Source organism: Fusarium musae, chromosome 1 (assembly GCF_019915245.1).
Source record: "Fusarium musae strain F31 chromosome 1, whole genome shotgun sequence".
NCBI classification, from domain to species: Eukaryota; Fungi; Ascomycota; class Sordariomycetes; order Hypocreales; family Nectriaceae; genus Fusarium; species Fusarium musae.
The window spans coordinates 3710170-3738038 of record NC_058387.1 but is presented as its reverse complement, the minus strand read 5'-3'; the positions used below and the strand labels follow the sequence as shown (position 1 = coordinate 3738038).

General features: G+C 49.2%; 6 protein-coding genes across 6 annotated transcripts; 3 read left to right on the top strand and 3 right to left on the bottom strand.

The window, feature by feature from the left end:
• Positions 1-30: 30 nt before the first annotated feature.
• On the bottom strand, positions 31-1495 carry J7337_001128 (uncharacterized protein; the record flags this gene model as incomplete). Its single annotated transcript, XM_044818872.1, has 2 exons — positions 31-815; positions 868-1495. 2 exons carry the CDS (start codon positions 1493-1495, stop codon positions 31-33), a joined length of 1413 nt encoding a protein of 470 aa, XP_044686574.1.
• Positions 1496-3018: 1523 nt separating this feature from the next.
• On the bottom strand, positions 3019-4118 carry J7337_001127 (uncharacterized protein; the record flags this gene model as incomplete). Its single annotated transcript, XM_044818871.1, has 4 exons — positions 3019-3628; positions 3682-3746; positions 3807-4000; positions 4064-4118. The coding sequence occupies 4 exons, from the start codon at positions 4116-4118 to the stop codon at positions 3019-3021; spliced, it is 924 nt and encodes a 307-aa protein (XP_044686573.1).
• An 8378-nt stretch (positions 4119-12496) lies between these two features.
• Positions 12497-16571, top strand: J7337_001126 (uncharacterized protein; the record flags this gene model as incomplete). The annotated part of the gene is made up of 2 exons (XM_044818870.1): positions 12497-15977; positions 16030-16571. The coding sequence occupies 2 exons, from the start codon at positions 12497-12499 to the stop codon at positions 16569-16571; spliced, it is 4023 nt and encodes a 1340-aa protein (XP_044686572.1).
• A 5184-nt stretch (positions 16572-21755) lies between these two features.
• Positions 21756-22796, top strand: J7337_001125 (uncharacterized protein; the record flags this gene model as incomplete). The annotated part of the gene is made up of 1 exon (XM_044818869.1): positions 21756-22796. The coding sequence occupies one exon, from the start codon at positions 21756-21758 to the stop codon at positions 22794-22796; it is 1041 nt and encodes a 346-aa protein (XP_044686571.1).
• A 1089-nt stretch (positions 22797-23885) lies between these two features.
• Positions 23886-25242, top strand: J7337_001124 (uncharacterized protein; the record flags this gene model as incomplete). The annotated part of the gene is made up of 2 exons (XM_044818868.1): positions 23886-23969; positions 24019-25242. The coding sequence occupies 2 exons, from the start codon at positions 23886-23888 to the stop codon at positions 25240-25242; spliced, it is 1308 nt and encodes a 435-aa protein (XP_044686570.1).
• Positions 25243-25903: 661 nt separating this feature from the next.
• J7337_001123 (uncharacterized protein) lies at positions 25904-27429 on the bottom strand (the record flags this gene model as incomplete). Its single annotated transcript, XM_044818867.1, has 2 exons — positions 25904-26403; positions 26460-27429. The coding sequence occupies 2 exons, from the start codon at positions 27427-27429 to the stop codon at positions 25904-25906; spliced, it is 1470 nt and encodes a 489-aa protein (XP_044686569.1).
• Positions 27430-27869: the final 440 nt, after the last annotated feature.

Here is a 27869-nt window from a genome sequence, read left to right as displayed (position 1 = left end):
CTGTCCCACTACCTGTCGATTCATATTCACTCACGCCTTGACTGCTTCGGCCTGAGATGCGCCAGCAGCTGCAAGCGTCGACTTCTTGACAAGACGCAGACCGCCGAGCAGAATAAAGGCAGCCTGGACACCCAAAATGACAACGAGAGTAACAAGGGCACCAATGACGCCAGCAACTGGCTTCGAGACACCGTTGCCAGAGCCGCCAGAGCTTGATTGAGATGAAGTAGAGTCATCATCCGAGCTACTAGCGCAGGTGCCATCGTTGTTTCCGCAAAGCTTGCACCAGTGCTTGGTGTCCTCAATGGCGAAATGAGACATGCCAGTCTTGAAGTCCTTCCAAGAGATGGTGGTCTCATCCTTACCGAAGAGAGGGAACAACTTCGGGGTGTGTTGAGCAGCAGTGCCGTTGGCAAAGTAGAAGCGGACACTGACGTCGTCGGCAGTAGGGTTTGTGGCGTTGGTTACGAGCTCAAAGGCCATAGATGAGGCGTAGTCGACGACTCCCTTGAAGTCGGAGCTGACCTTGTCGAGACCAGCAAGACCGAAGAAAGACATGAAAGCGGCATAGGCACCGAACTGGATGTTGACCTTGGGTCCCTTCTTACCCTCTGCAAGGGGCTCAAGAGCCTCAATGATCTGGCCAGCAAGCACCGAGCCCGCAATGGCACGGACGGGTTCGCTGCTGTTGTAGGCGAGGTTCCACTCATGGATGGAAGCGAGGTAATATAGCTTTTCCAGGGTGGACTCATCGAGCAGATCATCGGAAGGGATGCTAGAATTGTGAATACGAGCAACATTGATGAGATCAAAGACTTTGCGAGTTAGTAAAGGGTCTATGTGCTTGAGATTGATCCCTAAACTTACTGGTATAGGCATTCTGGAAGTTGGCCTCATCTTTGCCGTAGGTTCCATTGATGACAGGCAGAAGGCCCTGATAAAAGCTTTCAGAGTCCTTGTATACTCCAGCGTACTCGGGGGAGGAGAAGTAATCATTTGAGCTAGCCTCCGCGTTGGTGCAACCACTGTTGCCCTGGAGCCAAGCACTGTTCTCAGAGTTCTTGTCGCTGGCTGCAGTCTCTACTGAAGCAATGGGAATGTATTGATATCCACTCAAAGGAGCCTCAACCCTGGATCCATTGGCAAGGGTCTCAAACTGCTTCGTAGGAGGGTAAAGCCCCTGCATGAATACAAGAGCAGAGTTCTGAAGCACAGCATCGACGGGAGAAGTGACATCTAGCTGAGACAAGACGGCCGACTCGGGGCTGAGGCCAGTGATCTTTCGTGAAGCATCCTTGCTCACGTAAGTATCGCGGTACCAAGAACCGGAAGAGTAAACTTCGTCGGCTCCGAGAGCTGTGAAGTTTACGGGCTTCCAGGCCTTGGCAGTGCGATCGCCGTGACGGTGGAAGACGTAAAGGCCAAGGACATCTTCAGCAGCAGTCAAGGAGGGGAGGGCAGATAGCAAGAGGAGGGAGAGGGGCTTGGCGTGCATCTTGGTTGGGTGGGACACTGAATGAAGCTATACACACTTACTCGTTGCCACTGTTGACGACGAAGGGGAAAGGAAGAGAAGAGAAATGGTCAAGAGAGAACGAGAAGAGAAGGAAATATATAGTTCTCATCATCATCATTACCTATTACAAGAAGATAGCGTACGTTGTTATGAGAGTCAAAAGATATGGTATCGTAGGTAATTCCCCGCCCTGTTCGGCTCTGAGCGTGCCGTGTAGCTGCAAGGTTATGCATACTTTCCACACCATGGATCTCTCCGGGTCAAGGTTGGTTCTCTTGTTGACCTCTGGGCCCTCTTTTTTTCTGGATAGTCATACCTAGATAGGAAACACTATTGACACCATCCATAATCATGATGATTTTGCAGACTGAGCTTGTTTTTTTCGAATTCTTTATGCTAAGAGTGTCGGGTTTATAGACAACGAGAGATTGAGATGGCTATATCCGAGGAATTGATGATTGTCAGTGGATGTAGATCATATCACCCTGCCTCATCTGTCAATTGCACGATTAGCCCGTGTCATTGAGCATCGACAAGCTCATGAGAGCTCAAAAACAACCCCTCCTTCACTAACCTTGCCCTAGCGGACGCTAATGCAAGCCCACACCAAGTTATCAACCTGTCTCTGTAACCTGATAAACAGCCCTCGGGGAGCAAGAAAACATTAGACTTCAATATAGGGTGTTAAAATAAATTCAGTAAAAGGTATCCTAAACTTGTACTAAGTTGCCCAAATCTTTTTGTTATTGGGATCGAGTTCCTAAGCTTTCTTTCCTCGCCTAGACAGCCACAATTGGCTGTCCCTCTTCTTACAGAGTAAGCTTCCAGGCACTTTTGCCCAAGAGTGGGAGAGACTTGCAACGGCCATCGGACGCAATTTTATTGGATATCGGCCGGGTCGCGGCTTTAACGGGGTCGATTATGCCGTACGATATCCGGCTCTTCGTTCATGGATCGAATCGTGAAATGGCATGTGGTATCTCGCGTGGGTTTCGGGCTCTTTTTCGGAATGGAGAATATGGGGTTCACGGGGTATTCCCTTGTCAAGTAACTGCTGTATGGAATAAGCATACAATGTGCCATGCAGGTGAATAAAAAAAGGCTTGAACCTGGCAATTCTGGTGTTAAGAAGGAAACATTTTATCGTGCTTGGAGTGCAGTTATTCTTGTCAGATATTCAACAAACCATCATCATGGAAGACCGAGATCGACTCCATCAGACCATCCACTTCCGGAGATGTCAACGCCAAGGCTGATCCCCAATTGGATGTTATCTATCATCCCAGAACAAGTATCTCCGTCACTTCCGATCCACTACTGCCCGGCCCGGGGGGGCTCAGGTCCAGCTGATAAGATGTACTGATTCAAGCAAACACTTGATCTGATATTGCAAAATTGTAGCTTCGTTTGTATAACAATATTATTCCCTCATGATACTCCATATCTACCTCGTCAAATGGTAATCTCCGAGTTTGGCCCTTGTGGTTCAACAGCCCGTATCCTTACAACTTAGCCTTTCCGTTCTTTCTTGGATCTCGCAGGTTCTTTGAGAACTCTCCGTTGAGAATATAATCCGGGTACTCCATGCCAGCCTCCGTTCCCACGCTGATGGCTCCCTGACGTCTCCATGCCGCACCATCAACAGCTAGGACTTGTCCGCTGACATAGCTTCCAGCGTCGCTGAACAAAAAGACTGTCGCGTCAGCGATATCCCGTACAGTTCCAGTGCGGCCCAGCGGGATACCCTTGGCGTATCTCTTCTTCTCAATTTCCGCATCGCTCCCCAATCTGGCCAGACCCTCAGTGCCCTCGATACCTCCTGGGGCAATTACGTTACTTGTCACCCCTCTTGGTCCATACTCCAGGGCAACGGACGCCATGAGTGAGTCAATAGACGCCTTGGCTGCAGAGACGTGTGCCTGGAGAGGCATGCCGGTGTAATGGAAAGTGGCAGAGACGTAGATGATCCGAGGGGTTGAGCTCTTTAGGAGATGGGGCATTGTCGCCTTGATTGTGTTGAATGTTCCCAAGACATCGATGTCCATTACCGTCTTGAATGCATTGGAGCTGAGGCCTTCAATAGGAGCGACAAAGTTGCCAGCTGCACCAGCGCTATGATATGCATTAGTATATTATATGCGGGTATGGTCAATTCGGAGACTTACATGACAAAGTCGATCCCTCCAAGCTCTTTTACGCATCGCTCAGCAGCAGCCTGAAGACTGTCGATCTACGTACAGTCAGTATCATCATTACCGCCGTAAAAAAAAAAAAACGACACGCGTCGTACCTTTCGAACATCACAGCCACCGATTCCTATCACCTTGGCTCCCTCTCTTACACTCGCGATGTCTCTGGCCGCAAGCTCTGTCTTCTCGACACTTCGACCTATGATGCATGCATTTGCACCCAGGCGAACTAATGCTCGCGTCTGCATGCTGCAGATGCTTCCTGCACCGCCAGTCACAAAGATAACGCGGCCATCTAGATGGTTTCACATGTCAGCAAATCTCTACCAAGAATAGATTAGATCATCTTGAGACTGACTGAAGATCCCATCTCGCCAGACGGGACTGAGATACTCAGACTCGGGAACGGGCATAGTGATTCGATTGATGTCGATACGCGGCTCAAGGGAACTTCAGGTGACGCAAATACTAACCCACTAGCAGTTGCTAGTAGAATGATGTCGAAGAGAGTCTATCGTATGATTATGGTAAGCTGGAGAATTGATTACTGGTAAATGGATGGATGGATGACTGACCTCGGCTGAAATCAAAGAAGGTTCAGGGGCCACTTGTGCCTCGGCTTGAAGTGGAGCCTCCCTATCAAAAAAAAAAACCCCCCATTGAGATGGAATCTGGGGCTGTTCTCCACTAGGTGTACCTGTTGATCCTCCGACCGCTCTCTCGGCCGAGTTGAGCAATCATCTAAAGGCCCGGGCCGTTGACCACATGGCATGGTCATTATATCAGCGGATTCACTCTCTGCATAAATTAAACAGGCCGCTAAGTGTTGTCATACATATGTTCGAAATATCTACCAAAGGCATGGCAGTACCTCGGTTCGGGATTTACGATGATAAAGGGACGTCATCATACTAGGTGGCATGAAACTTAGCACGTGAAGTCGGATGAAGACCTTTTGTTTCAAAGAGAAACAGACCGAATCCAACATTCCAGTGTCATGGTTTTGTCAACGTCAGGCAGGATACGCAGGCAACTCGTGTTGTCTGCAAAGGACATGGTGTCAGGGGCTGTAGAAGAGGCATCATAGACTCTTATGTTCCATTGTGCATGTAAAGTGTCGTAAATGATGAAACTGGTAAGACGGCTCACAAGTTACATTGCTATGTACTTGGCTCCTCGTAATTTAAGCTTCATGCCTAGTTCCCGCGGACTGCAGTGCCACCCACAACAGGAACAGAGCCAGGTTTGTGCGTGCATGGCCCCCACACCATGATCCCTAATCACTCTTAGTTTTCCGACAATCAGGAGAATCTGTAACGAGATTGTCCTGACCGTGATAAAAGCTCAAAGGCCTCAAGAGCAGAAGCTATTGGTGTGGTTTGTGGCTATCCGAAGGACGTCCCAATCCACAGTCGACCCATAACGCCTCGCAAACCAATGTCAAAGTGGAATAGTCAGGGACCAACTGAAACATCCACTGATAGCGAACATCTAAGGCATATACGCGTAAGCAGTTTTTACCCGGGCCGGCGTAAACCGACCGACTTGTTCTTCTTTAAACACCTGGATCTAAGCATCAAAACGTCCTAATAGCCATGGTTTCGTCTCAGGTCTCAGCGCGGGCAGTGAGCCGACACTGCGTCGAGCCAACAGGGATGAACGTGGCAGATCTCGCTTATTCTCAGCTGCATCATACATACAGGCCCTGTTGTCTCTCTTCTCCTCAATCTCAGGTCATTGGCCATAATATTCCGCCTCATCACAGTGTCAAACGGTTACCGGTACATCCCGCGCGGCATGCGCCTCAAAGGCTCGCACAGGCGCGCTTATTCCCCCTCATTCCCCGCAGCATTAACTTTATACCCGGTCAAACTCCATATTAACTCTGATCTTTGCCCTTTACTTGCACATTGTCTCTTATCTCAGCCGTACGTTGACCAAGATCAGTGGGGTCAATGGACTCGATCGCTGTAAGCGAGCTGTCAGAGCCTAAAGAAGATGGCGGGATGGCAGCCTACGTCTCACTAGCATAGCATAGCGCACTCCGTCACCCGTCGTGACGGTCCTGATGTCAACGGCAATGTAACCACGCAGTGAAAACACCGACAACATCCCTGCTTATTTGGCAATAATCGGAATGTTGCATCTTCCAAACCTGCGAGGTAAGCCATACTTGGTAAGGTATATCAGCCACAATATATGCTAATGCCAGCCTGCAGAGCCAGCTGACAACAGTTGCTCTATAGGTAGTACCTATGACCGGAGTCCCTCGTCTTTCGTGCGCTAAATATGAACCGATATAAGCCTAAGAGTGGTAAAATATGTAGCAATATGCTTTCCATGTCAATCATGAAACCGTTCAAAGGCGTGGGTTCCGATCGCTCAAAGTCAATAGCTAAGAAGCTGAGGCTGCGTCTGCCACACATATAAATTCGCATTCAGTGACCGTAGATTTCTTTTTAATTATTTCCATAACGCCGAGTTAATGTGTAATTCCCGTGTACCAGTACAAACGAGCCTCTAGGGGTCTAGCTCAATGTTCAACTTTCAAATCTGTCGCTGGCTAATGTTTTTGGTTCGCTTGCCTCTGTCGTTTTTCACAGATGCTGCCGATAGAATCGCATGTTGCCTCCCTTTCCTCATCGATAGCATCTCTACTGCTTGTTCCTCTCGTTCAAACTCCTATGGGAGGCTCAAGATCCTGCGCTTGTACTCTCAAATTCGTAGCTCTGCTTCGATTGAATGGGAAGAAACATCAGCTTGGTGCCTTGAATTCAATAAGCTTCAAGCCAGGTTGTCATTTTTGCAATTACATATCAATGGAGAATATGAAATTCGCTGGCCATGGTGAGTACGGCAAGGTTGTTTCTCCAGTGTTCTTCCTGGGAGTGTCGAGTCTAACATCAACCGGAGTTTTTGGTTTCACCCACAACACAACGGGCAGCTTTCCGGGAGAACGATATAGCGTTCATGAGGACCTTTGGGACAGGCATGCTCGCGACTTCCATCTATAGAAGTTTTGCAGAAATGTGTCCCAGGATCTGTGCAAGAAGTGTAGATGTAATAGTTTTTGGTGAAATCGCACATGCTGGCAAGGCGTCGGAAACAGAATGGTCTGAGTAAAGGGATTAACTCGAATTTCGAGAACATACTTTACCATCGTACTCACTCGATATTCTATTTGATGAAATAATTGTAAGTTGATCTTGTCTGCCAAGGGACGAACTGTGTCGATTCAAAGAGCCAGCTGGAGGGTGCTTTAACGAAGTCCAATCCTACCACCACTAGCATTTATAAAAACTGGCGGCGTGACAATTTACAATGTTCGACCGATGGTAACAGATCGGATGCACAGATAAGGTAGGCGAAGTGGCGGCGTCTATACTAGGCCTTGAATTTTGTGCGTGGAGGCTGTAGTGGTGGGCTCATAAGGTTTAAGCAAGGCGAAACCTCGATCCACTGGATCTAAAAGAATGTTGAGTAGAGGCACGAAATAGACTAGAAGAGGATGGTATCTCAAACGTAATATGAGGGCGATCATATGGTGGTTATAGATGGGACCGGGACAAACATCAAGGATCCCCTGGACACGGCGCCGATGAGGCCATGACCATGGCAATCCCCGTTTCTGTCTCGGAAGCGTTTGCTTCAGCAGGACGAGGATCCGAAAGCAAACAAGCTAGAGACATTTTACCTAGTCCAGGGTCTGATCTGTCGTGTCGAATTCAAGCCAGGACCAGGTCTGTAACGGCGAGTGGAGTGAGTTTGTAAGTTAGTTAGCTACAGTAGCTAGCTAGTGGGGTAACTAAGCCCGCGTGTCCAACGGTCCCAAACCTCGAACGACGGGATGCATTAGTGAGCCCCCAGCAGGTAAAGTAGTGCTCACAGACCAGTTTACAATGCGATGTACATAGGCCGATACGAGGAGCCGGCGTACCCCGATCGGGGAGAAAGCAATCCAGGGCCGTTCAAGATATCCTTGGTCAAAAAAGGTGACCATCCAAGGTGAAGCGGCGTCAGTGCTGCTTGAGCCAGGCATTGGGAGGGGGCAAATTTTCTGAGAATGGTTGCAAGTTTGAAGTTTAGACAGAAGGCGATTCAGCACACGCCTGGGCACGCACCCATCACTGGAACCTTGTGTTAGTTGGACCCTTGTAAATTGCGACTGCGATTGGGCAATCCGTAAGTAATGCCACTAAACGAGCGTTGTTCTACCTCTTGATTTCGCTACCGATCCTGAAGGGGGCAGATCTGCTTGGTACCTGAAGCATTTCACGATTAATATTCAGCCTCACTGCTGCAGGATAAGACATAGCTCAGAGCCTTAGACGAGGATCTATGATCGGTCCGCCATAGGTACACTAAATACCCAGGTGTGCCTGGAGTAATCCACGGATGTCTTCCCGTCGATGGGTGGCGTCTCATGGGCATCAACAATGAGCGTTCATCTGGTTAAACTTTGTCAAGTGGATGGGAGAAAATCCCTTCCCGCATCCTGACGGGTTGCGATGTCACCTTCTCCCTAATTCCCATTCAGCGGCGTCAGCGCCACGGGGCAACCCTGATGAGTTGGTTCGGTGCGTTCGTGACGCAGACAGCCATGTATCAGTGTAAGTCGGATGTCAGGGAAACGTTGAGGTCGCAACGATAACTGACTCGGCTCATATTCATGAATGATACGGAACTTTCGTTCCAAGGTGTAACCAACCGTATCGTCCATTGAGTCGCGCATCAGATGGAAGCTCGTCTCTGGGCGCTAATACGGTAGCAGGATTTTATGGTATGCTAATGGCAAATTGCAGGGCTTGGATAGTGACAATCGAGGAATGAGAATGAGTGAGAAGGGTGGAGCAGAGGTTGCGTTCCTTCTTCCCGGAGCGTTTCGTTATCAGCACGTTTCAAATTTTCGTCCCATTGTGCGATCGATTACCTACCTAGCTGCAACAAGTAAGGTACAGTACCTACCTAGGTATGGAGGTAACTGCCTGTCTTTGAGCACCTTAGGTCTGTGCACGGTTGATGGTACGCGGGAAGAGCCACAGCCACCTGGGCCAGGGCTAGTTGCAGTAGCCTCCCTAAACTTCCTACACTTACAGGGCTTCATCTCAATTAAGCAACATCCGCATTATTTATGCAACCTTTGAGCATAAGGTAGAAAGGCAGCATGGTCCATCCATGTCTTGTTGCTCTCGGAATCTGCCAAGGAAAGAGATAAGAAGCATGGCAATGATGTAATCGAATCTTGTACCCCATCTCCACTGCGCAATTTTACAGTTACAATGGAAACAAACTAAACATTCAGCTGTGTTATCCATCTGAAGACTTTTCTTTTTCTTTTCAGCAGATCTTTGCATTACAATCAGGGCGAGTCTCCTGCAATGCGGCATCCATGTGTCGAAGCCCAACTGTCGCCGCCTCACTCACCCTGTAACCCACAATTTCCCGCCTCGTGCTCATGTTTGACATCGGTTGGCGTTGGTATCGAGTTACGATCCGAGCACGCCGATCAACAAATTTGATCATCTCACAGGCCATCAGCAGTCTTCTGGTGAGATATGACATTATCATTGGCCCTCATGACCCAACGCAGCCGGTGCGAAGCCCAACACAGCATACCTAGCCAGACATCAGCAGTATCATGAGGCGAGCCTTCCAAGTCCTTGGCAACCCAAGTCATCCATCAGCTCGAATCCGGGGTGAAAGGTTTCCTCTCCACCAAGCTGTGACAGCTAATCAGGCCAACCGTCGGGTACCTACAGGAGCCCTCTCATTTCGTGCAGCCCTGGTCAGCCCTGGTCAGCCCTAGTAAGGATCTTTAGGTGGTCTCCAGACCCCACGCTACGCCAAGGCTCGGCTTCTGAGCTGAGTCTTCAACAGAAGGATGGCCAGGAGAATTTCTGTTCCTTGTGGCCGTTGCAACCACCGACCTGACTACGAGACCATGCAGCTTCAAACTTAATTTTTACTGTCAAACATGACATGTCGTCCCGACTTTCAAGAGCCACCAGCAAGGTTACTCTACTCGGCCCGGTCGGCCATGATGGGACGAAAAGTTTCTTTGGTGATATACCGAGATGTTCCTAATCTGGTTACATACGCAGGAAAGCTTTCACACCCTCAGTACGACCGCACGTGGGATGATGGATCACACAAGCTTGCATAGTTCTGATATGTGGATCTAGTTCTTGGACATATTATCAGTGCATCAGGCCATACCACAAGAGGTGGCGAAAGCGACGCTTGACTATTGAGCAGACTTGGATAGCCTTGACATACGACATGGCTTTTTCATTCTCTCAAAGAGAAGACCGAGACCACAAGGACTTTGTAAGGACCGACTATTATACCTACCTTGGCCACAAGGAGCTCCATGCATATGCGCTAATGCTGCGCAAATACCCGCGCTGACCTGACCAGGGTGTTGGTGTTTGACCCTGGTTGGTTTGATGACATCTTGATGTGATTGTCAACCACCAAGCGATTTCCAGAGCCAACGCATGGTAGGCTTAGCCTAAGGAAAGAATGTCCTTTCATGGAAGTCGATTGGCGTAGACAGCAACGAGTCGATCTGGGTTCAGGTGTTATCCAGATACCTACTATTATGAACGAAACCTTGTGCCGGCATCCGCAAAGGACTACCAGTATCTCAGGCCGCTGCAGAGTCCCATGTTACACAACGCGCCTACCACCACTAACAGCGGGTATGGCAAGTTCCGTATAGAAGAGTGGGTCTGCATATGATATAGAGCATGGCCATGTGCCTGAGATCGTGATATGGAGTTGTCAGTCATGCCAGATGTAAGTTGCGACGCTAAGTTTTTAATCTGTCGATTTACCTGAGATTAATGACTATGTATCAGTAACATCTGAATCGGTCTATCGCCAAGAACTTATCAAACATCGCCTACCCACCTATGTAGCCACTGATCTAGCGTCATTATATCAACGGCGATGACTCCGTGGAAGCCGGTCTTGTTACCGCATGTCAGACCTGGGCACAGACCGGCTTTTACTGACCTCGAATTCCTGCTCATTGGTTGATGTACTTCGACCTTCGAGACGGAGCCGCCGTGATTCAAGCCCACACCAGTGGGGTTTTGACATTGGATAGAGTTTGTTGCTGTCGTCTTAGACGGAACCTCCTCCCTCGGAACAGGGGATGGAGTATTCCGTTTGAGGCTATTGAAGACACTGACCTGATCAAACATTTCCAGGGCCAACCCTTGTCAATCGAACGAAAATGAGAAGGATTTTTTTTATGTCAACATACCACAATCAAGTTAGCGTACTTCTAGCTGCTGTCTGTTCTCTATCCGTCTTTGCCTTGGCCACATTGGTAGATTATTCGATCAGGACTTTGATGTCAAAGCGTCATCCCGGAGTTTCACCATTTATTAGTGGTTCCTTCTGCATGCCATTTAAAGGATTGCTACCCTCTTCAGTATGCCTAAACGAACCGTCAAAGCTGGCATCGTCTTGTTCACTAGCTGCTTCGGCCGACTGATATTGAGTTCCGTTGTATGTAACAACTCGGCTCGTAACCGACCTGATGAATCAAGTCGTATCATGCTAGTGTTCACAACTGTACATAAGGAGCATATGGAGTAATTCGTATGCGTGTCGGAAATTATAAGCAGCCTTTCTTTACTTTCTCTCTACTATGACAATAAAATTACACGCATAAATCGTAATCTATGCAATCATTTCCCATGGCTTAACACTCTCTATGGCATTCCCAGCGCGCTATACCGGTAGTATGGCGCTCAGGCTTCTGTGTAGAGTATATATTGCATCAATTCATTCCGGCCATCGCTTGATTAAAACGTTACCGTGCTAAACCCTATACGAATATTGTTGCGAAGGTAATAACTTGGCCCTCGTCCGTTCGCGTTGGCATGTGCTGGGGCAAGTTTGACCGGGTCTAGGGTAGTCATTTTGTATTAATCGATCTCAAGTGTATAGCAATCAGTCTTCACGTGTAGATGTGATTTGTGGTATATTGCAAGAATGAAACTTTCGTATTCTATTCCATGCCCTATCTTAGATAGCACTGTGTTTATTTGTAAGGCATCTGATGTCTTTATATTCATTCCCTTAGTCAGTCACTATTTCCACATATCTACACCAGTCCGGGCGGGTCATGGACTCGAGACCTTTCAATGGTTGATTATTGTCGAGTCAATAGTATAATGACAGTAGGTAGTAGAACATTGTAGTAAAATGAAAGAGATACAACACTATAATACAGTTTCACAACACCAGTGGTAAGAATATGCATCGTCATGATAGCAGCCTGCTATTAAAGATAAATAAGGCTCTACGAGTCCTTGACCTACCTATGTAAGCCGGTGTGGTACAAACCAGATGACGGTGCTGATTTTTTCCAAGGTTGGCAGATTAGTAGTCATGATTCGTCTTCCCAACGTCTTCATGATAGGTCTGACCCCATAGTTTCGCCACACACGAGCCACAGTTAAAGCGCCACTAGGCGCTTGGAGCGCGATGATTGGCTATGAAATTGCACGCGCTTCTTGGTTGCCACTCCTCCATGCGATCCATCTCGATCTGCTTGCATCAAGAGCTCCCCAAGCTCAACCCCCTCTCCATGGCCATCTTCGATCCATCGTAAACCTTTCGACCACAACTCGAGCGCCAACACAAAACCGTTTAAACTGGCATCTTCCACAGTCACAACTATATATTCGTATTAATCACGACAACTCGACGTGACGCTGAGGGGCGCTCATACTTCCAACTCCACCTGGGTGCCAGCCCAGACACACCCATTAGGATGACCGAGTCGTCGCCCCGAGCGGTTCGTTTCTCAGGTACCGAAGAAGATGGACGCATAGACAAGAACAGGAGTCACCGACACGAAACTCCGATCGAAACCAACGGCGATCCTCATGCGACGGAACGTCAGGACGAGCTGGGTAATTTATCCCGATACGAATCATCGGGCCACACAGGGTCATTGACTTCTCTGCTCCCTGGGACGGTCATTAACGGTGCACCAAAGTCACAGAGAGTTGCTACTGGTGACGATGGCGCGGCCTATACACCCAATGGCTCCTGGCCGCAGCGACCACTGGGTCCGGCGAGGACACCCTCGAACACCTACAATCCTGCCACCTCCAGGAAACCAGCTCATCCGCCAGTGACACCATCTTTCACAGAATCAATCCGATCATCGTCTAAGACGCGCCCACGGCAGAGTGAGAGCAGGTTCCGGGCACAGGAGCGAGCATATGTACAGAAACTTCGGCAGGACTATAGTGGAGGGTACTTTTCGTCTTACTCGAATTTGAATGGAAACGATTCGGACTCGGAAGGCGAAACCCCCTCGTCGGAGGGTCCATATGACGATCGCTTCGACCAGGAGACCATTATGTTTTACGGCAACGACAACCTTCAGCCCACAGACGAGGATTTGAAAGACCCAGAGAATCGCGAAAGACTTGAGTGGCACGGTATGCTCGAGGCCGTCCTTACTGGAGATGTCGTACGGCAAGAGAAAAAACGACTGATTGGATCGGCGGATCAACAGGCGGGCAAGAGTGCTCACAAGACCGAATTGTGGCTGGGCATCCGATCTAAGGTTTGTGGAAGACATATCCCTGTCCAGAGACGCATGTTGGAGGAATCTCGGTCTACTCTTGACCGCACACTGGACGAGATCATCAACTTCCAAGTGAAGGGTGAGAGCGAAGCAGGAAAACCACCATACGAACAAGTCAAAGACATGGTGACCAAGATTGAGATGTGTGAAAACCTATACCCCTCTTGGGCTTCACTCGCAGCAGAACACAAAGCAGCAGACTCTGCCACATTCAAAGAAGCCCATGATGCTATTATATCGTGGTACAACACCAACGAAATGATAAACACGGAACTGAACATCCTGAGGAAGTGGGTTGGGAATGATGAGCTCGACTTTACACGGACTAAACAGCGATCGCCAGCTGTAAATGGTATAAGCAGCGACGAAACATCATTCCTCGACCGGCTAATGAAAGAAGACGGACTTCAATCTCTTTACAACGACGACAATGGGAACTTAGAAAAGGGAATGCTTGCACCCATATCCACCGTCATTAGCAAGGCGAAGGACACTCTTATTAGGAATTCCGAGCCGTTCCGCAAACGTCACCTACCACCGTATCTCGAAGAGCTTCTTACTCTTATCAGCTTCCCCTCGCGTCTCATTGAAGAGATCACCCGCACACGTCTCGCTTATGCTAGGAGAGTTAAGGAATCTGCCCAGCAAAACCCTCTCATGCAGGATCAAATGATCTCCCAATTCCAGCTTCTGCTCAAATTTGCCATTCGAATCAAGCTTGAGTGCACATCCATTGCACATCCGGAACCAGGCTGGGATCTACCACCTTGCATCGATGAATCTTTCGACCAAGTTGTACTGGAAGCATTGAAGTATTACTTCAAGATGCTAAACTGGAAGCTGAGCGGGAACAAGAATACTTTCAAGGAAGCTGAACTTTTGTTTCAGGAATGGGATTTCGCCAACGAAATCGGTAGCCATCTGCAGCGAGGTCACATTGAAGTTGCCGAGCAGTTTAGCTCACTCACATTCAAGGCTCTCAACAGACTCAGCCAGACTTTCGAAAAGGAGTTGCAAGCAAAGCCCAAGGAAACCGCATCGGAGATGAGTAAGCGTTATAAGGCTTGTCTCGACTCCGTACGAGTCCGCCAGCGGATGCTTCAGCGATTCACTCGAATGCTGAACGACAACTATGAGCACGCATCCGACTACAGCATATCCTTCCCACCAGAAACCATGCAAAAGTTCTACGACCAATTGGTAGCTTCGGGTCACTTTCAAGTCGACACTCGTTTGCTTGAGCAAGACAACACATATGTTATCGCATCGCCCGAGTTACGGGAGAGGCTGGAAGATATACCCGTTATGATGGCTATTACTTCCAAGGACCAGTTTCCCGACGAGCTGGGCGAGCAATATGTCCTCATTCTCCGACCAGAGGATCCTATCAATTGGTTTGGCGAAGTAATCGAAGTACCCTTACGCGACCTGAACCTCGACCTAAAGCGAGGACACATACGTCTCTGCGCTTCTAGTCCCCAGACCCTACACAACGCGAGGAGGGCGTTCCTTGACGCTGTTGATATGCATGTTGACCTTGTGCAGGAATCGAGGTCCAACATCCACAAAGTCAACTCAAGATTGACAGAAACGAGGCGGGTGGCATATAAGCTTTCTAATACTTTCATGGACAGTGTGGAAATCATCAGAAAACAGGCTCGGGGAAAGGACTGCCAAGAACTTATTCAAACATGCTTCGTTTTCGCCACAGAGTTTGGCCAACGTTCGTTACTCTACATGGATAGCAACAGGCGACAGATGAACAACCTCAAATTGACCAAACTTGCCCTCGATTGGGTAAGCTTCATTTGCGACGACTGCGTTGCATCTGACCGAAAGACCTTTCGATGGGCCGTACTCGCGCTAGAGTTGGCCATGGGCATGACACGAGGCCGTCACATCCTTGCTCTAGGCGAGGATGAGTATGCCAAGCTTCGTTCCAAGGTCGCAGGTTGCATGTCTCTTCTTATTTCTCATTTTGATATCATGGGCGCCAGATCGAACCTCGCGGCACAGGCCGAGAAAGAACGAATCGAAGCCTTGGTGGGACAGTTCCGCAGGCTTGACAAGAACCGAATGCTGAACGACGAAGAGGCTTCGCGATTCATCACTGAACAGCGCATGGAGGAGCTCGAAAGGGTAGATGAGTATCGACGCGAGAAAGTTGCAGAGCGACAGGGAGTCGGAAGAGTACTGGAAGGCAATAATGAAGTCGACCGATCGTTGGCGTACCTTTCATCCTCAGCCACCAATGTTACGATGCGCTGGCAGCAAGGTCAATTTGTAGGAGGCGGCACATTTGGCAATGTCTATGCAGCAATGAACCTTGACACGGGCCATCTGATGGCCGTCAAGGAAATTCGACTTCAGGACCCCAAACTCATCCCACAGATCGCCGAGCAAATTAGAGAGGAGATGGGTGTACTGGAAGTGTTGGATCATCCCAATGTGGTATCATACTATGGCATCGAAGTGCATCGAGACCGAGTGTACATTTTCATGGAGTTTTGTTCGGGGGGATCTTTAGCCAGTCTCTTGGAACATGGTCGAATCGAAGACGAGCAGGTCATCATGGTATATGCGCTTCAGCTGCTCGAGGGTCTTGTCTATTTGCACGAGAGCGGCATTGCCCACCGAGACATCAAGCCCGAAAGTAAGTGGTGTATCTTGTATCCCTCAATGTGCAGAAACTAACAGCGTTGCAGATATTTTGCTCGATCATAATGGAATCATCAAGTATGTGGACTTTGGCGCCGCCAAGGTTATTGCTCGACAGGGCCGCACACTTGCTGGCGAGAAGCAAGCAACAATGCCAAACCGATCCATGACAGGAACGCCGATGTATATGTCACCTGAGGTGATCAAGGGCGAGAACCCTGGTAAGCCTGGGGCTGTCGACATCTGGTCTCTGGGCTGTGTCATTCTGGAAATGGCCACCGGAAGAAGGCCATGGGCACAGCTCGACAACGAGTGGGCGATCATGTACAACATTGCGCAAGGGAACCCGCCCCAGCTGCCACCTGCAGATCAGCTCAGCCCTCAGGGAATCGACTTCCTGAAGAAATGTTTCACAAGAGACCCTCGTAACCGATCGTCAGCAGTTGAGTTGTTGCAGCACGAATGGATCACGTCGATTCGAAGTCAGGTCGTGGAACCGGCAACGCCAAGCGACACAAGCTCTGCACAGTCGACGCCAACAGTCAGTTCGACCTCAAGTAGGCTTGGAGGATCTGATGGGTTTTACTAGATGCCGGAGTCCAGATGAAACGAAAAGGAAGGCTTACAAGAAACGCAAGTTGGGGACAAAGGATATGGAAATGATTTGGTCGGGTCCGTTCAAGCACCAGTCTACAACCGCTCGCCGAGCAGTATGCATGAGCCATGAGTTTGGAGTTTTGTGCTGCTCTGTGTCATATGTACGTATTTGTAATGAGAATGGATGGCAGCAATGTAAGGGAAAGGTGCATGATGGTCATGACAGTAATATTAGACCATGAGGATGAGAAGATGCTGATAGCATCTGATAATACATATTTGGACACAACTTATATACATACATACATAGATAGTCTACATACCTAGTCTGTATACCCTTGCAGGTTAGAAACGATAGTTACGTGCCTGCCTATTATGTATTAAAGGAAAGACATGATAAGCAATATGGTTATCATAGGAACCAGCCGAAGGGTCCGTCATTTCGGCGCTCAGCCCCGCATTACGGAGGCGCCCGATGCGGAGAGGTCCACGATAAAGGGCCCGCTCGTGTAACTAGTGACGAGTGACACGGAATAGGATATAAGCATCAATCGCCCGTTGTCACAAACCCTTTTCTCTCTTTCCTTCTTTCCCTTTTCTTCCCTCCCCCCCTTTCTCGCCCCCTGCTTTCCCCCTTCAGGTCATATGATGGAGACCCCAGAGACTATCTCAAAAGGCGACACAGCCAAGACGGTTGAAGTCTGTTCAGCACACGGGATCACGCCGAACGAGTTCTCAGAGCTCCGTGAGCGTGCAGTTGCAGCCAAGGCCACAGCGTACTGTCCATACAGCCAGTTCCGCGTCGGAGCAACGGTCCTCTCAAGCGAGGGTGAGCTCACGAGCGGCGCAAATGTGGAAAACGCGGCGTATCCTGTGGGAACATGTGCAGAGCGCGTGGCCCTTGGTACAGCTGTGACAAGCGGCCATCGTGGGTTCCGAGCCATTGCTGTCGCAACTGATATTGCGCCACCGGCGAGTCCATGTGGAATGTGTAGACAGTTGTGAGTTGTTACTGGGGGTGTCTTTGAGAGTGTAGATGCAGAAGATGATGGGTTTGACTAACAGGTGAGTTGCATGTTCTCGGTGATGTAGTATTCGCGAGTTTTGCACACTGGATACACCCATTATCATGTTCGATAAGAATGAGGATTTTGTGATTGCAAAATTGCGACAGGTTAGTTGCGCTCTGTTCCCTTTGTTCTTGAGTTTGGGGTTGACGCAATGTAGCTTTTGCCAATGTCTTTTGGACCTGACCAGCTTCCACCTCCGGGAGCACCAGGAACAAGATGAAAGGATACTTGAGACACATCAGTGTCTTGCATATTGTTGTTGGATATGAATGGATCACGGCGATATCATGTGAGAGTATCTGTTCTCTGCGAGCGCACCAGGAACTTTGGGTACTACATCCTCCCTTAGCCTGCGTCTCTATGTGTATCAATGGTTGATAGACTGAGCTGCATTTATTGGCGTTCCTTGGACCGCGTGTATGTGGCTGATATTGACCATTCATTTTCGGCTATTCGGGGCAGTTGATAGCGAGACGGAAGATATGAGAGCCCTTACAATACAATACATACATACATACATACACAATGGTGAACCAACAAGGCTGCAAACGAGAACCTCTAGTAGGACATGCCATGCTGTGTTGTGTCTGGTCGAGTCGTGAAAGAAATGATGTACATGTGATCCTCTCGACAGGTGACCTGCTCCTTGTCACTTACAAGTTGCAGCCCTCTTACAAAACATCCCGCATGTAAGCGGTGACGTTATAAACTAAATCCCACGGAAGCCGAGTTTTGCGCGGCATTTCTCTGTAAACCAAGAAAATCGGCATAAATGCCGAGTAATGCATTAGTACTGAATTAGTACACAAGATACCTGATGGTATAGTTACGCGTAGAGCCAGAGGCCTCCTTTTGCTTCTTCGTTCTTATACGATGAGCCACCTTTCAGTTTAACAGAACAACGACGAATGGAGGTACGAAAATGCTCTACTGCTCGAGGTCAGTAAGCGCTGATACGAGAAAAGCATGGCCAACGACATCGGAGCATTCTGTCGGCGGGAGCTAAATATGGAACTGTCATGCAGTAGCGCAAGGTCCCTGAGATTGGGATCAAAAGATGAGGAATCTGGGGTCGGGAACAGTGAGCGCTTGCTGAGAAGTGGTATCTCATCCGAGTCAGGAGAGCCAAAACATATTATAAATTGGGGGCTGCCAGCCGATGGTTGCTGGCTCAACCTTGAGCGTGAATATTATCTCTTTACTGCATTCACAGTTCATCACTTCGCATTGGGCAACCCTCTAGACACGACGTCATGGCGACCAGGGCAGACATTCCTCCAGAGTTAGCGCCCAAGCTACGATATTACACTTAATGAGCTGGGCCCATCTTCGTTATGGTCCTAGGGGAGGAAAGAAAACTCAGGGCCTTGATCCTAAGTGACAAAAATATTTATGTAACTTAGTATGAGTTTAGGATAAGTTTAGTAGTGACCTAGGATATCCTTTGCTAAGTTTATTTTGACATTCTACATTAAGATCTGGTGTTTTCTTGCTCCCTGAGGTGGCCGTCACTCACCATCCCTGTGCCAGGGTCTCGCCAGGATCAAGGCGTAAGGGCGCGCTCGCCAGTAAGAGCTTAGGTTCAGGCGTCAAGCGATTGATGTGAGTGAGAGCTGGTTGGCTCATGGTCATTGGACTCTTGACTGACTCGGTGGTACTGTACCTTTGAGAACAAATTGAGTGGCTATTGGCTTTCCAATTCAGGATGAACGACCATCAGCAACGAGTTGAGCAGCGCTAAGCACCTCGTTTGCCACGGTAGCCCAGTAAAGGAATAATAATGCGTGGACAGGAATAGGATTGGTCGACTTTATTAAGACTCCCAGGTACAGACAAGTCGGCTTGCAATTGACGGTGCAACGGGCAGCACACTATCATGCATGCTCCAAGCCATGTTCATGCTTGAGCCATGTCGAGGGAGGGGAGAACTCTAGGATCTTTATTCCAAATGACAAAAAACTTTTGGGGAATTATCCTAAACATGGAGGGAGGCCTGCGTGCTGGACTTATTTTGGCATCTGCTATGTAGTCTCGTTTCCATGCTCCCCAAGACCATTTGAGGGTTTTTACAGAGTACATACAAATTATTCCCTCGACTCCCGCAGGTCCCCAGTTGTTTATTGTGTATGTACAAAAGGCCTCCGGCTTCTCACTCGCAGAGCCCAGCATGGGGTCCGGGCCTTCGGTCTCCCCCGTAAAGGCTCCACGAAGCATAAGGGCCCCCGGTTCCTGAAACCCGGGCGTCGAGGCTTCAGTGAATGGTGTCCTTGAAATGAGAGGCGGCGTCTCTTTTGGAGGCGCGTACCGTGAGTGGCTGACGGTTAAAGATGAGCGGTTTGAACGGCCCACCGGATTAGGGAACCCAGTACTGAAAGTGGCAGAGTGCTCATCTTATTCGAGATCTACATAACTGTCCATAATTATTAATGCTGGTGTCACGTTCTGGAAGGGCGGTGTCAAGCAAGCGTTGAGGACCGCTAGTTTGGGCCGATCTATGGATCGCCGCCTCATTGAGATACTCAGCGAGTCGTCGTCTCGTCTCGTCTCGTGTACTATTCTGTACCAAGACAAGCGAGGCAATTCAAGCGACAAGTCCGGGTAGGTTGCTCACGGTTCCGAATGGCTGATGATGCTTATTAAGAAGGATTGGCTGCGTTGCCATATGCGTGAGCATGCTGTTGATGTGGAAACGGAATGTGATGTGACTTGAAGGGAGCATCTTGAGGGCTGTGATTGTCGTTGAACAATGCGCGCGTCGCACGGCATCGAATCGCATGACATTGAATGGTCTCGGGCCATTCCATCTCATCTATCAATATGGCTGTTATTATACCTGTTCTGATTCCATGGTAGGAAACATGGCAGTGTCAGGTATGTCAATGGGAAGCGGTGGCGTTGACGGATGTTGTTTTGTTTTAGATTCAAAGATACCCCTTGTGTTGAACGTAGAGACAACGAGAGATGATTACTGACTTGTTAACGTCGCAGGTATTGTAATGCCAGTTAAAAAGTTTCGTCTAAACCTGCAGCTATACGAGAATGTAAAATACAACCATCCTATTGTGAATATAACCGTTATTACTCTCTTTGTCCATCTTCTTTTTTTTCATCCAAAGTCCCATACCTTTGACCGTCACATACCCTGAACTCATCACCCAGGCTCATGTCCCCGCTAAGAGCCCCTAGTGGATTAATCGCACGTTCCTCCCAAGCCTTGGGCCCCAGAAGCCCAGGCTACTCCCCCACTACCTAGCGGAGGTACCTCACCGAACCATCAACCACTGGTACTGGTGGGTGCCCTGACCGTCGGAACCACGCGCCCAGTGTCACTTCCATTGGGTCTCCCTTTACAGCCAGCCGCTGGTCTCGCTTCCACCTCTTTACTAAGTAAGGTACATGGTCACTCGACTTGACTCGCCTCAAATCACTTTTCCATATTCTCTTTCAACCGCCTTCACGTTTCCTCATCTTTCAAGTGCTTTCCTCCTCAATATCCCTCTTCTTTTCCTACGAGGGCGCTTTTCTCTTCTTCTTCGCGTTGTCACCTCGATTTCAGCTGAGCTGCCGCGACACCGCCTCCCAGAGCTGAGTTCGAGGTACAGGTCCCTCCGCCCTTCTCCTCTCAACCCCAACTCCAACCTACCTAACCTACCTCACCTACACCACCACGCCTCGAGCTACAACAGCTACCAAGTATAGCCTCTCCACCTACGACAAAAACCCGTCCATATCACCTCGGATCTATCTCAAATCTTGATCCACCCCCGCCTTTCTGCCGCGCTGAATGCAATACCGGACTCTGTCGCCAGCTTGTGATTGCTTCACGCCCTATTGCTGCGCCTCTTGTCAAAAGCAACCCGAACTTGCAGCCGCCGGCAGAGCTTCGTAGAACCGCCGCTGACGATCTTTACTACCGGGTCGAATAAATCCCCCAGAAATCCACGCCGTTGCTCGTCGGCCAAGACTCGTTCAAGTTTCGGGCACCACATGCCACCGTTTATCTTCTGACGAAACCGGTTGGTCTCAACTTCCATCCGTGCCGTGCTGTACCGTATCACATTGTATCGTATCGTATCTTGCCTCCACCCTCGATTACCAATTTCGAAATGGAGCCAGTTCCCGAGACAGAGCGTATGGAGGAGTTCCGTCCTACTCCTACACCTGCTCCCGCACCCGTATCTGCCTCTGCCTCTGCATCCTCATTATTGTCTGCGTCACCCTCCCTATCTCCAGGATATCCATCGCCGCGACTTCAGAGCCCCAGCGCCTTTTCCAACCTCAGCATCGAATTGCCTCGAAAGCCGCCAAACCTGAGACGAAGCACCGACCCCAGTCCGACATCGCCAGCTTCACCATCTTGGTCTGCGACACCCTTTCTTCCGTATCGACCACGCACCACTTCTCCGCTCTCAGGCGCTCATTCTAGGTCTCGTTCTACAACCAGCCTTGCGCCCCCAATGTCTCGTACTCAATCCATGCCAGGCGTCAATGGATCAGGCCATATCCTTTTTTCGCCCCAGCACCGTCCTGGAAGCCCCTCTGGATCACCTAGTAGAGTCCGCATTCCGCGAAAGCCTGCCGATGAAGCTTTCCCGCCAATTTCTCCAGTTCGAACTTCAGTTCTCGAACCTGAGCAAATGCATGAGCGACGAAGTACCTCTCCCATCATGGGGGTTTCCACAAGCACCCCCGCCCGACTACGACGACCATCTTCTCCTCTTCGAACATTCACATCTTCGAGCACTGGCTCTCTAGGCACATTTCCATCAACACCATCCTCTTCGATTTCCTCGACATCCTCTTATCGAAGCTACGATGCCCTTTCCGGAAGCTATGGCACGACTTACTCGTCGGTCCCCTCCACGCCAACATCAACCAGGTCCCGAAGCCCCAGCATCTCCAGCCTGGAAACAATTCCCGACACGCCTGATGCCGAAGAAGCAGCGCTGGAAGCTGAAAGAATTGCCCAGCTCAAGGCCGATGCAGATGCTGCAGAGGGGAATGAGTCCTCCGACCTGAAAGGCAAGGATGGCCAGACGCGAGGCCGTACGATGGGTTTTGGCTCCAGAGACAAGCGAAAGCGTTGGAGTGTGTGCGGTGCTGAGCGAAGAGGAGATCTCGATCTTGAGACTATCTGGGAGGACTGAATGGCGCAATGCCGAGGCAGAGCCAGATGCAGATGAACGATTGAGATGGAATATCTCAAGAGGGGCCACGGCGTATGACGGACTTGACACGAGCTAGCCTGGGACAATGCTCGATTTTACATGAATGCATCGCGGGACGGCAGGTTATTGATGATTTTTGCGGCATAAGCATATGGTTTTTTTGTTGTTGGTTTTTTGTTAGCTTTTTGCAAAGGGCACGACGGCGATTGCGTAGCCCTCTTGATACCCATTCCTGCACGCATGGACTGTTCGACAGGAAGAACCACGCAGACACACACATACACACACTATGATTGACACACAATGATACTACCATACCCACAGGTCACGCCAGTTGAATTGGCCGTGAAGGGCACACTTGTACTTACTTTGCCATGAGACGAATCGCGTGCAATTTTTGTTATCTTGATTGGACTCGGCAACGCGTTGTCTTACGACGTGGTCGTGCAACTTGTAAAGAGTCAAACGCGCGCGAGATGAATGAATTGCCCTTTATCGAACCGACGACATATGAACAATAGATCATTACTATTACTATCAATCCCCCGCCCACCTCGAATTTGTCTCATATCGAGTTTTCTGTCGAGCAATAAGGTTGTCACTGTCGCGCTTAAGGGCATGATTGGCAATGGAATATTCATAAATGTCTTTGATTCCCTGGCCTTGTCGACAAATTAATTGCTTCTTCCGCCCCTTGTCCCCATTGTCCCATCAAGATCGAGGCTGTTTGGTTGGTGCGAACTCCCTTGAATCGATAAAATGTCCCCGCCTCACCACCAAAACCGTCGCCCTTCTGTATTCAGTAAACATCCCTCTTTCAATATAGCACCCTTTCTGACATCAATTTGTTCAACATTCAACATCAATATTTCCACCCTTTGACTTGTACGCAGCTCCTTCAGAAAAACCCTTGGGAAAATGAAGCCGTACTTAAGGATGATGGGATGCGTCCCGAAAATGAATATCTCACCACCAGACTCAGCATCGCCTTCACTCTCACAAACAGCCTCGCATTCTCTTGGCTACTCTCGTCCTTGTCTTCAATATTCATAGAGCCTCAATCTAAAGATGCGTCTGCCTGCAATTGTTGGTGCCGTTGGCCTCCTGGGCACAGTAGTCGAAGCTGCTCCTCGAGGTTCTTGGTTCAGTTCTGTATGAGCTCCATCGCTTACAGTAGTAAACACAATCTAACCATTGACAGTTCCAGCAGCGTCGAGTTGCTCGGTCTCCCAATGGAAACGCCTACGACCCTCCCAGCTATACTCCCGTGAACACATACACTCCTGTCAACACTTACGCGGCCACCAAGAACACCACCACACCGACAACTCACTCGAAAACTCTTGAGCCAAGCATCCAATGTCCTTCTAACTACGTGTTTGTCTCTACCAAGACTGTCGATGTCACCGTCACTGTCACCGCTTCTTCCAAAGGATCTTACTACACCACTGCTGTCTGCCACGACTGCACCAAGACCTTGACCATTAGCAACACCATCTACGTGCCCCCTAGCAAGTATGCTTCAACCATGCCATACGGCGAGCAGAACTCTGGATCTCCTTATCCCGCCAACTCGACCTATGCGGCGCCTTCTCAGACCAAGAATGGCTACCCTTACATGAACTCTACTATTGGATACTCTGCCTCTACGCCCACCGGTTATAAAACTCCTGGCCAGAGCGCAGTCTACAGCACTGCCAATGGCTACGTCTCTCCTCCTGTCTACACTAAACCGGTCTATACCAAGCCTGTGTACTCGGACCCTACTTATGGTAACTCCACTGGCACACAGTCAGGCTATGTCCCTCCTGTGTATACCAAGCCTGTCTATTCCTCAGTTGCTTCTGGAAATGGAACAGTCCCCGTGTACACGAAGCCTGTAGAAACTCCTACGTACACGCCTCCTGTTTACACTAAGCCGGTCTACTCCCAGCCCAGCAACTCATCAACCGTTGTGCCACCAGTCATCTCGACAACTAGTGACAAGGCCGTCTATACCCCACCAGTCTACACTAAGCCCGCCTACTCGGTGCCTGAAAACTCCTCAACCGTTGACCCTATTATCTCAACTTCCACCAGCTCTGATGATAGCTCCGTCTACACACCGCCCGTCTATACTGACCCCGCTGTCAGAAGCGAGTTTTCTGAGCACTCTACCGTCTCCATCCCTACCAACTCGACAACATACCAGGATACAACAGTGCTTTCCACTGCTGAGAGCACGACCACCAGCGCAGAAACGGAGACACCCGCCGAGACTACCACATCTGCCACTACCAGCTCAGAGACCTCCCCTGTGATCCCAATCTACCCAGCATCTGAGGACGTTACCAGTACCCTGGACACATCGATTTACGAGACCGAGACCGAGACCGAGACTCCCACAACGAGTGCTACTGAGACGTCCTATCCCACAACAACTTGAGCCGAATACCAGCAACCACGACAAGGCGGACAAGGTGCGGCTGTCAAGATAATGCCTCGATGACATAGCTCCTTTGTACAGACAGCATTCTTTTGGATTTGGAGTTGGTGGATTTTGTTTAATACCTAATTGGGGGCTCGGGAGAGTGTGACATAGATGCATACATGGAATGGTTGGGATACGAGACAGTGATCAATACTGTTAATCTAGAGGGAGGGAGTAGGATGGATGATACTTCTTTTATGTACTTCACTTCTATTTATTTGAGTTAAAAGTATGAGATGTTCTGAAGATATTTGATACTGTTAGTCTTCATCGTGATACCTCACTCATCATGACCTTATGGTTGCATTTCACTTCAATTCCTGTTCATTCACGCACACAGAATTTGGAATCTCAACGTGTTTAAAAGTGCAAGTTGCAATTTCTCAATCTGTTATCTGTGCCTGTCTGTGATGATGTGAACGAATAGTTAGAAGTGACTGGGGTACAATAAAGCCCTCCGAATCCTGCACCGAAAGGGGTAGACGACATGGAAGGTGTGAATATGATCGGTAATGGGTTCATTGCTGATACCTTTCCATCCTCAGTATTCTTGTTCTCACTGCTTTTCTCCCATAAAGAAAATAGCCACCCGAATCATTTTCCTGTCATACCGAGGTCAGTTGCAGATGACAGAAGCCTTGGCCAACACATTTCTGATATTGTATTTCTGACCATCCGCTGTACCTGATTTCGACAGGATGGGAGATGCGAGGAATTCGACCAGACTCTTGGGGCTAAGCTTGACCTCTTGGAAAACAGATTCCATGGAGTCCTTGTCATATCGAGATTTTGTAGGTGGCTTTTTTCCAGGTACGTTCCATTCAATCATGAAGTACGCCTGGGAACACATCATCATCTTGTCCAGTTCGATTGCGGATTTGAAGATTTCGGTCAGCTGCTCATTGATCTTCCCTTGAGTCCTGTCAGTTCTAGGGGAGCGGCGCAAAAAGAATGGTGTCAGAAGCTCAGTTTCCCGCGAGACAACTGTTTTGATGAGCCCATTGTTATCATTCCAGAGCTTGTTGAACATGACCGAGATTTGAGAAAAAGAGCGTGCGGCATGGGCCAAGGTGGCCCAATCGTCTGAATTCTTGCCTTCTTTTGACATGACTTTTGCTACGGAAATTAGTACACGAACATCATGGATATGGCAGATATCTTGCGGCACTAACAGTAGACCTCGTCTTTCCCAAGCTTGAGGCTAGTTATCTGGAGGCCACCCCAAAATTGTCCATCACGCTGTTTAGGTCGAAAGATCCGTTGGTGAATAAGTCTCCAGAGATAGCCTTGCATGAGAGCGTGGCTGTAATCTTGATCCTGGAGAAGCTTCTTGTATCCCTGAGCCATGCATCGCAATCTACTAATGACGACTTCGCTGGGATCCTCAACATTTTGTGCTTGTGCCAGTGTATAAGCGAGGTCGCGAATGTTGTAGGATAGCTCCTTCCAAGCATCGAGAATGGCAGTGTCTGTTATTTTAGCAGAGTTTGCGAAAGTACCCCCTTCCAGCAACTGTCGTAGATGATCTCTTTCGAGAAGAGTATCGCGTAGCCTGGTATTGGCTTCGTAGAGTTGGCTCCTTTGTTCCCGATAGTCGCGATTAAGCCTTTTGTGCTCCTTGGTGAGGTTTCTGTGATCCCCTGTGAGCCTTTGGTTGTTTTGTTGCTCTTTTCCTAGCCGTTCTTGGAGCGCCGCGATCTCAGATGCATCCGAGACTTCGGTGGATTGAGAAGTACTTCTCTTCGCCAAAGAGACCAATTGATCAAAACTTGTCTGGGCCTGCCGAATCACTTTGGAATCTTCTTCTGATGGGACGCCGTGGGAAGGACCCAAGATTTCCGCGGGACTTCGATGCTGGCTTTCCATGTTCCTTGCTGTAGCCCAGGCGGTACAATTGTTCAGGTACTGAGCGGCGGAGACTTGGGGCTTGCCACCGAGACGACTTTGAGGCCCAGTCTGAGAAGCTGGCGGCTCCGAAGCGCCCCTGGCCCTGGCAGCATGATGATTTCTCGGATCAGGGAGTTCGTCAACATTGACCACGATGGCAGGCCCTTGAGCTAAGTTATTGGAGGGATCAGACAGTGCAATTCCAGAAGTAGGAGGATGTCCTGGCTTTGGAGTCTTCTGTCGAGCCCCCACCATTATTCGCAGTTGCGTGAATGAAAATGAACAGGAGAGTGGTATGCTATTAAAGATCTTGGTAGATCAGAGGGGATGATATGAGTCAAAGTCAGATGACACAAAGCAAAGGGGGAGATGAGTAAGGGGTAAAAGCGATCGAATGAGTATGTGATGGTGAAGTTGTAGGGAATGGACACATCTGCGCCTGATACATGTGTAGAGGATAACCGGGGCAGAGAGGAGTAGAAGAGAAGAGAAAGGGAAAATAAGGATCGAGGGAGAAAGACAGAGCCCCTAGCAAAAGAAAAGAGAAATATGAAGATGATAGAGCGCCGTTCTTTCGCCAATGCTCGCCTGAGCCGCTCCCGGGCTGGCCGACTGTGATTCACTACCATCAACCATTGACCTTCAACATTATAAAGCCAGGAACTTCTCCGATACAGAAAGTTTTATTACTTTCT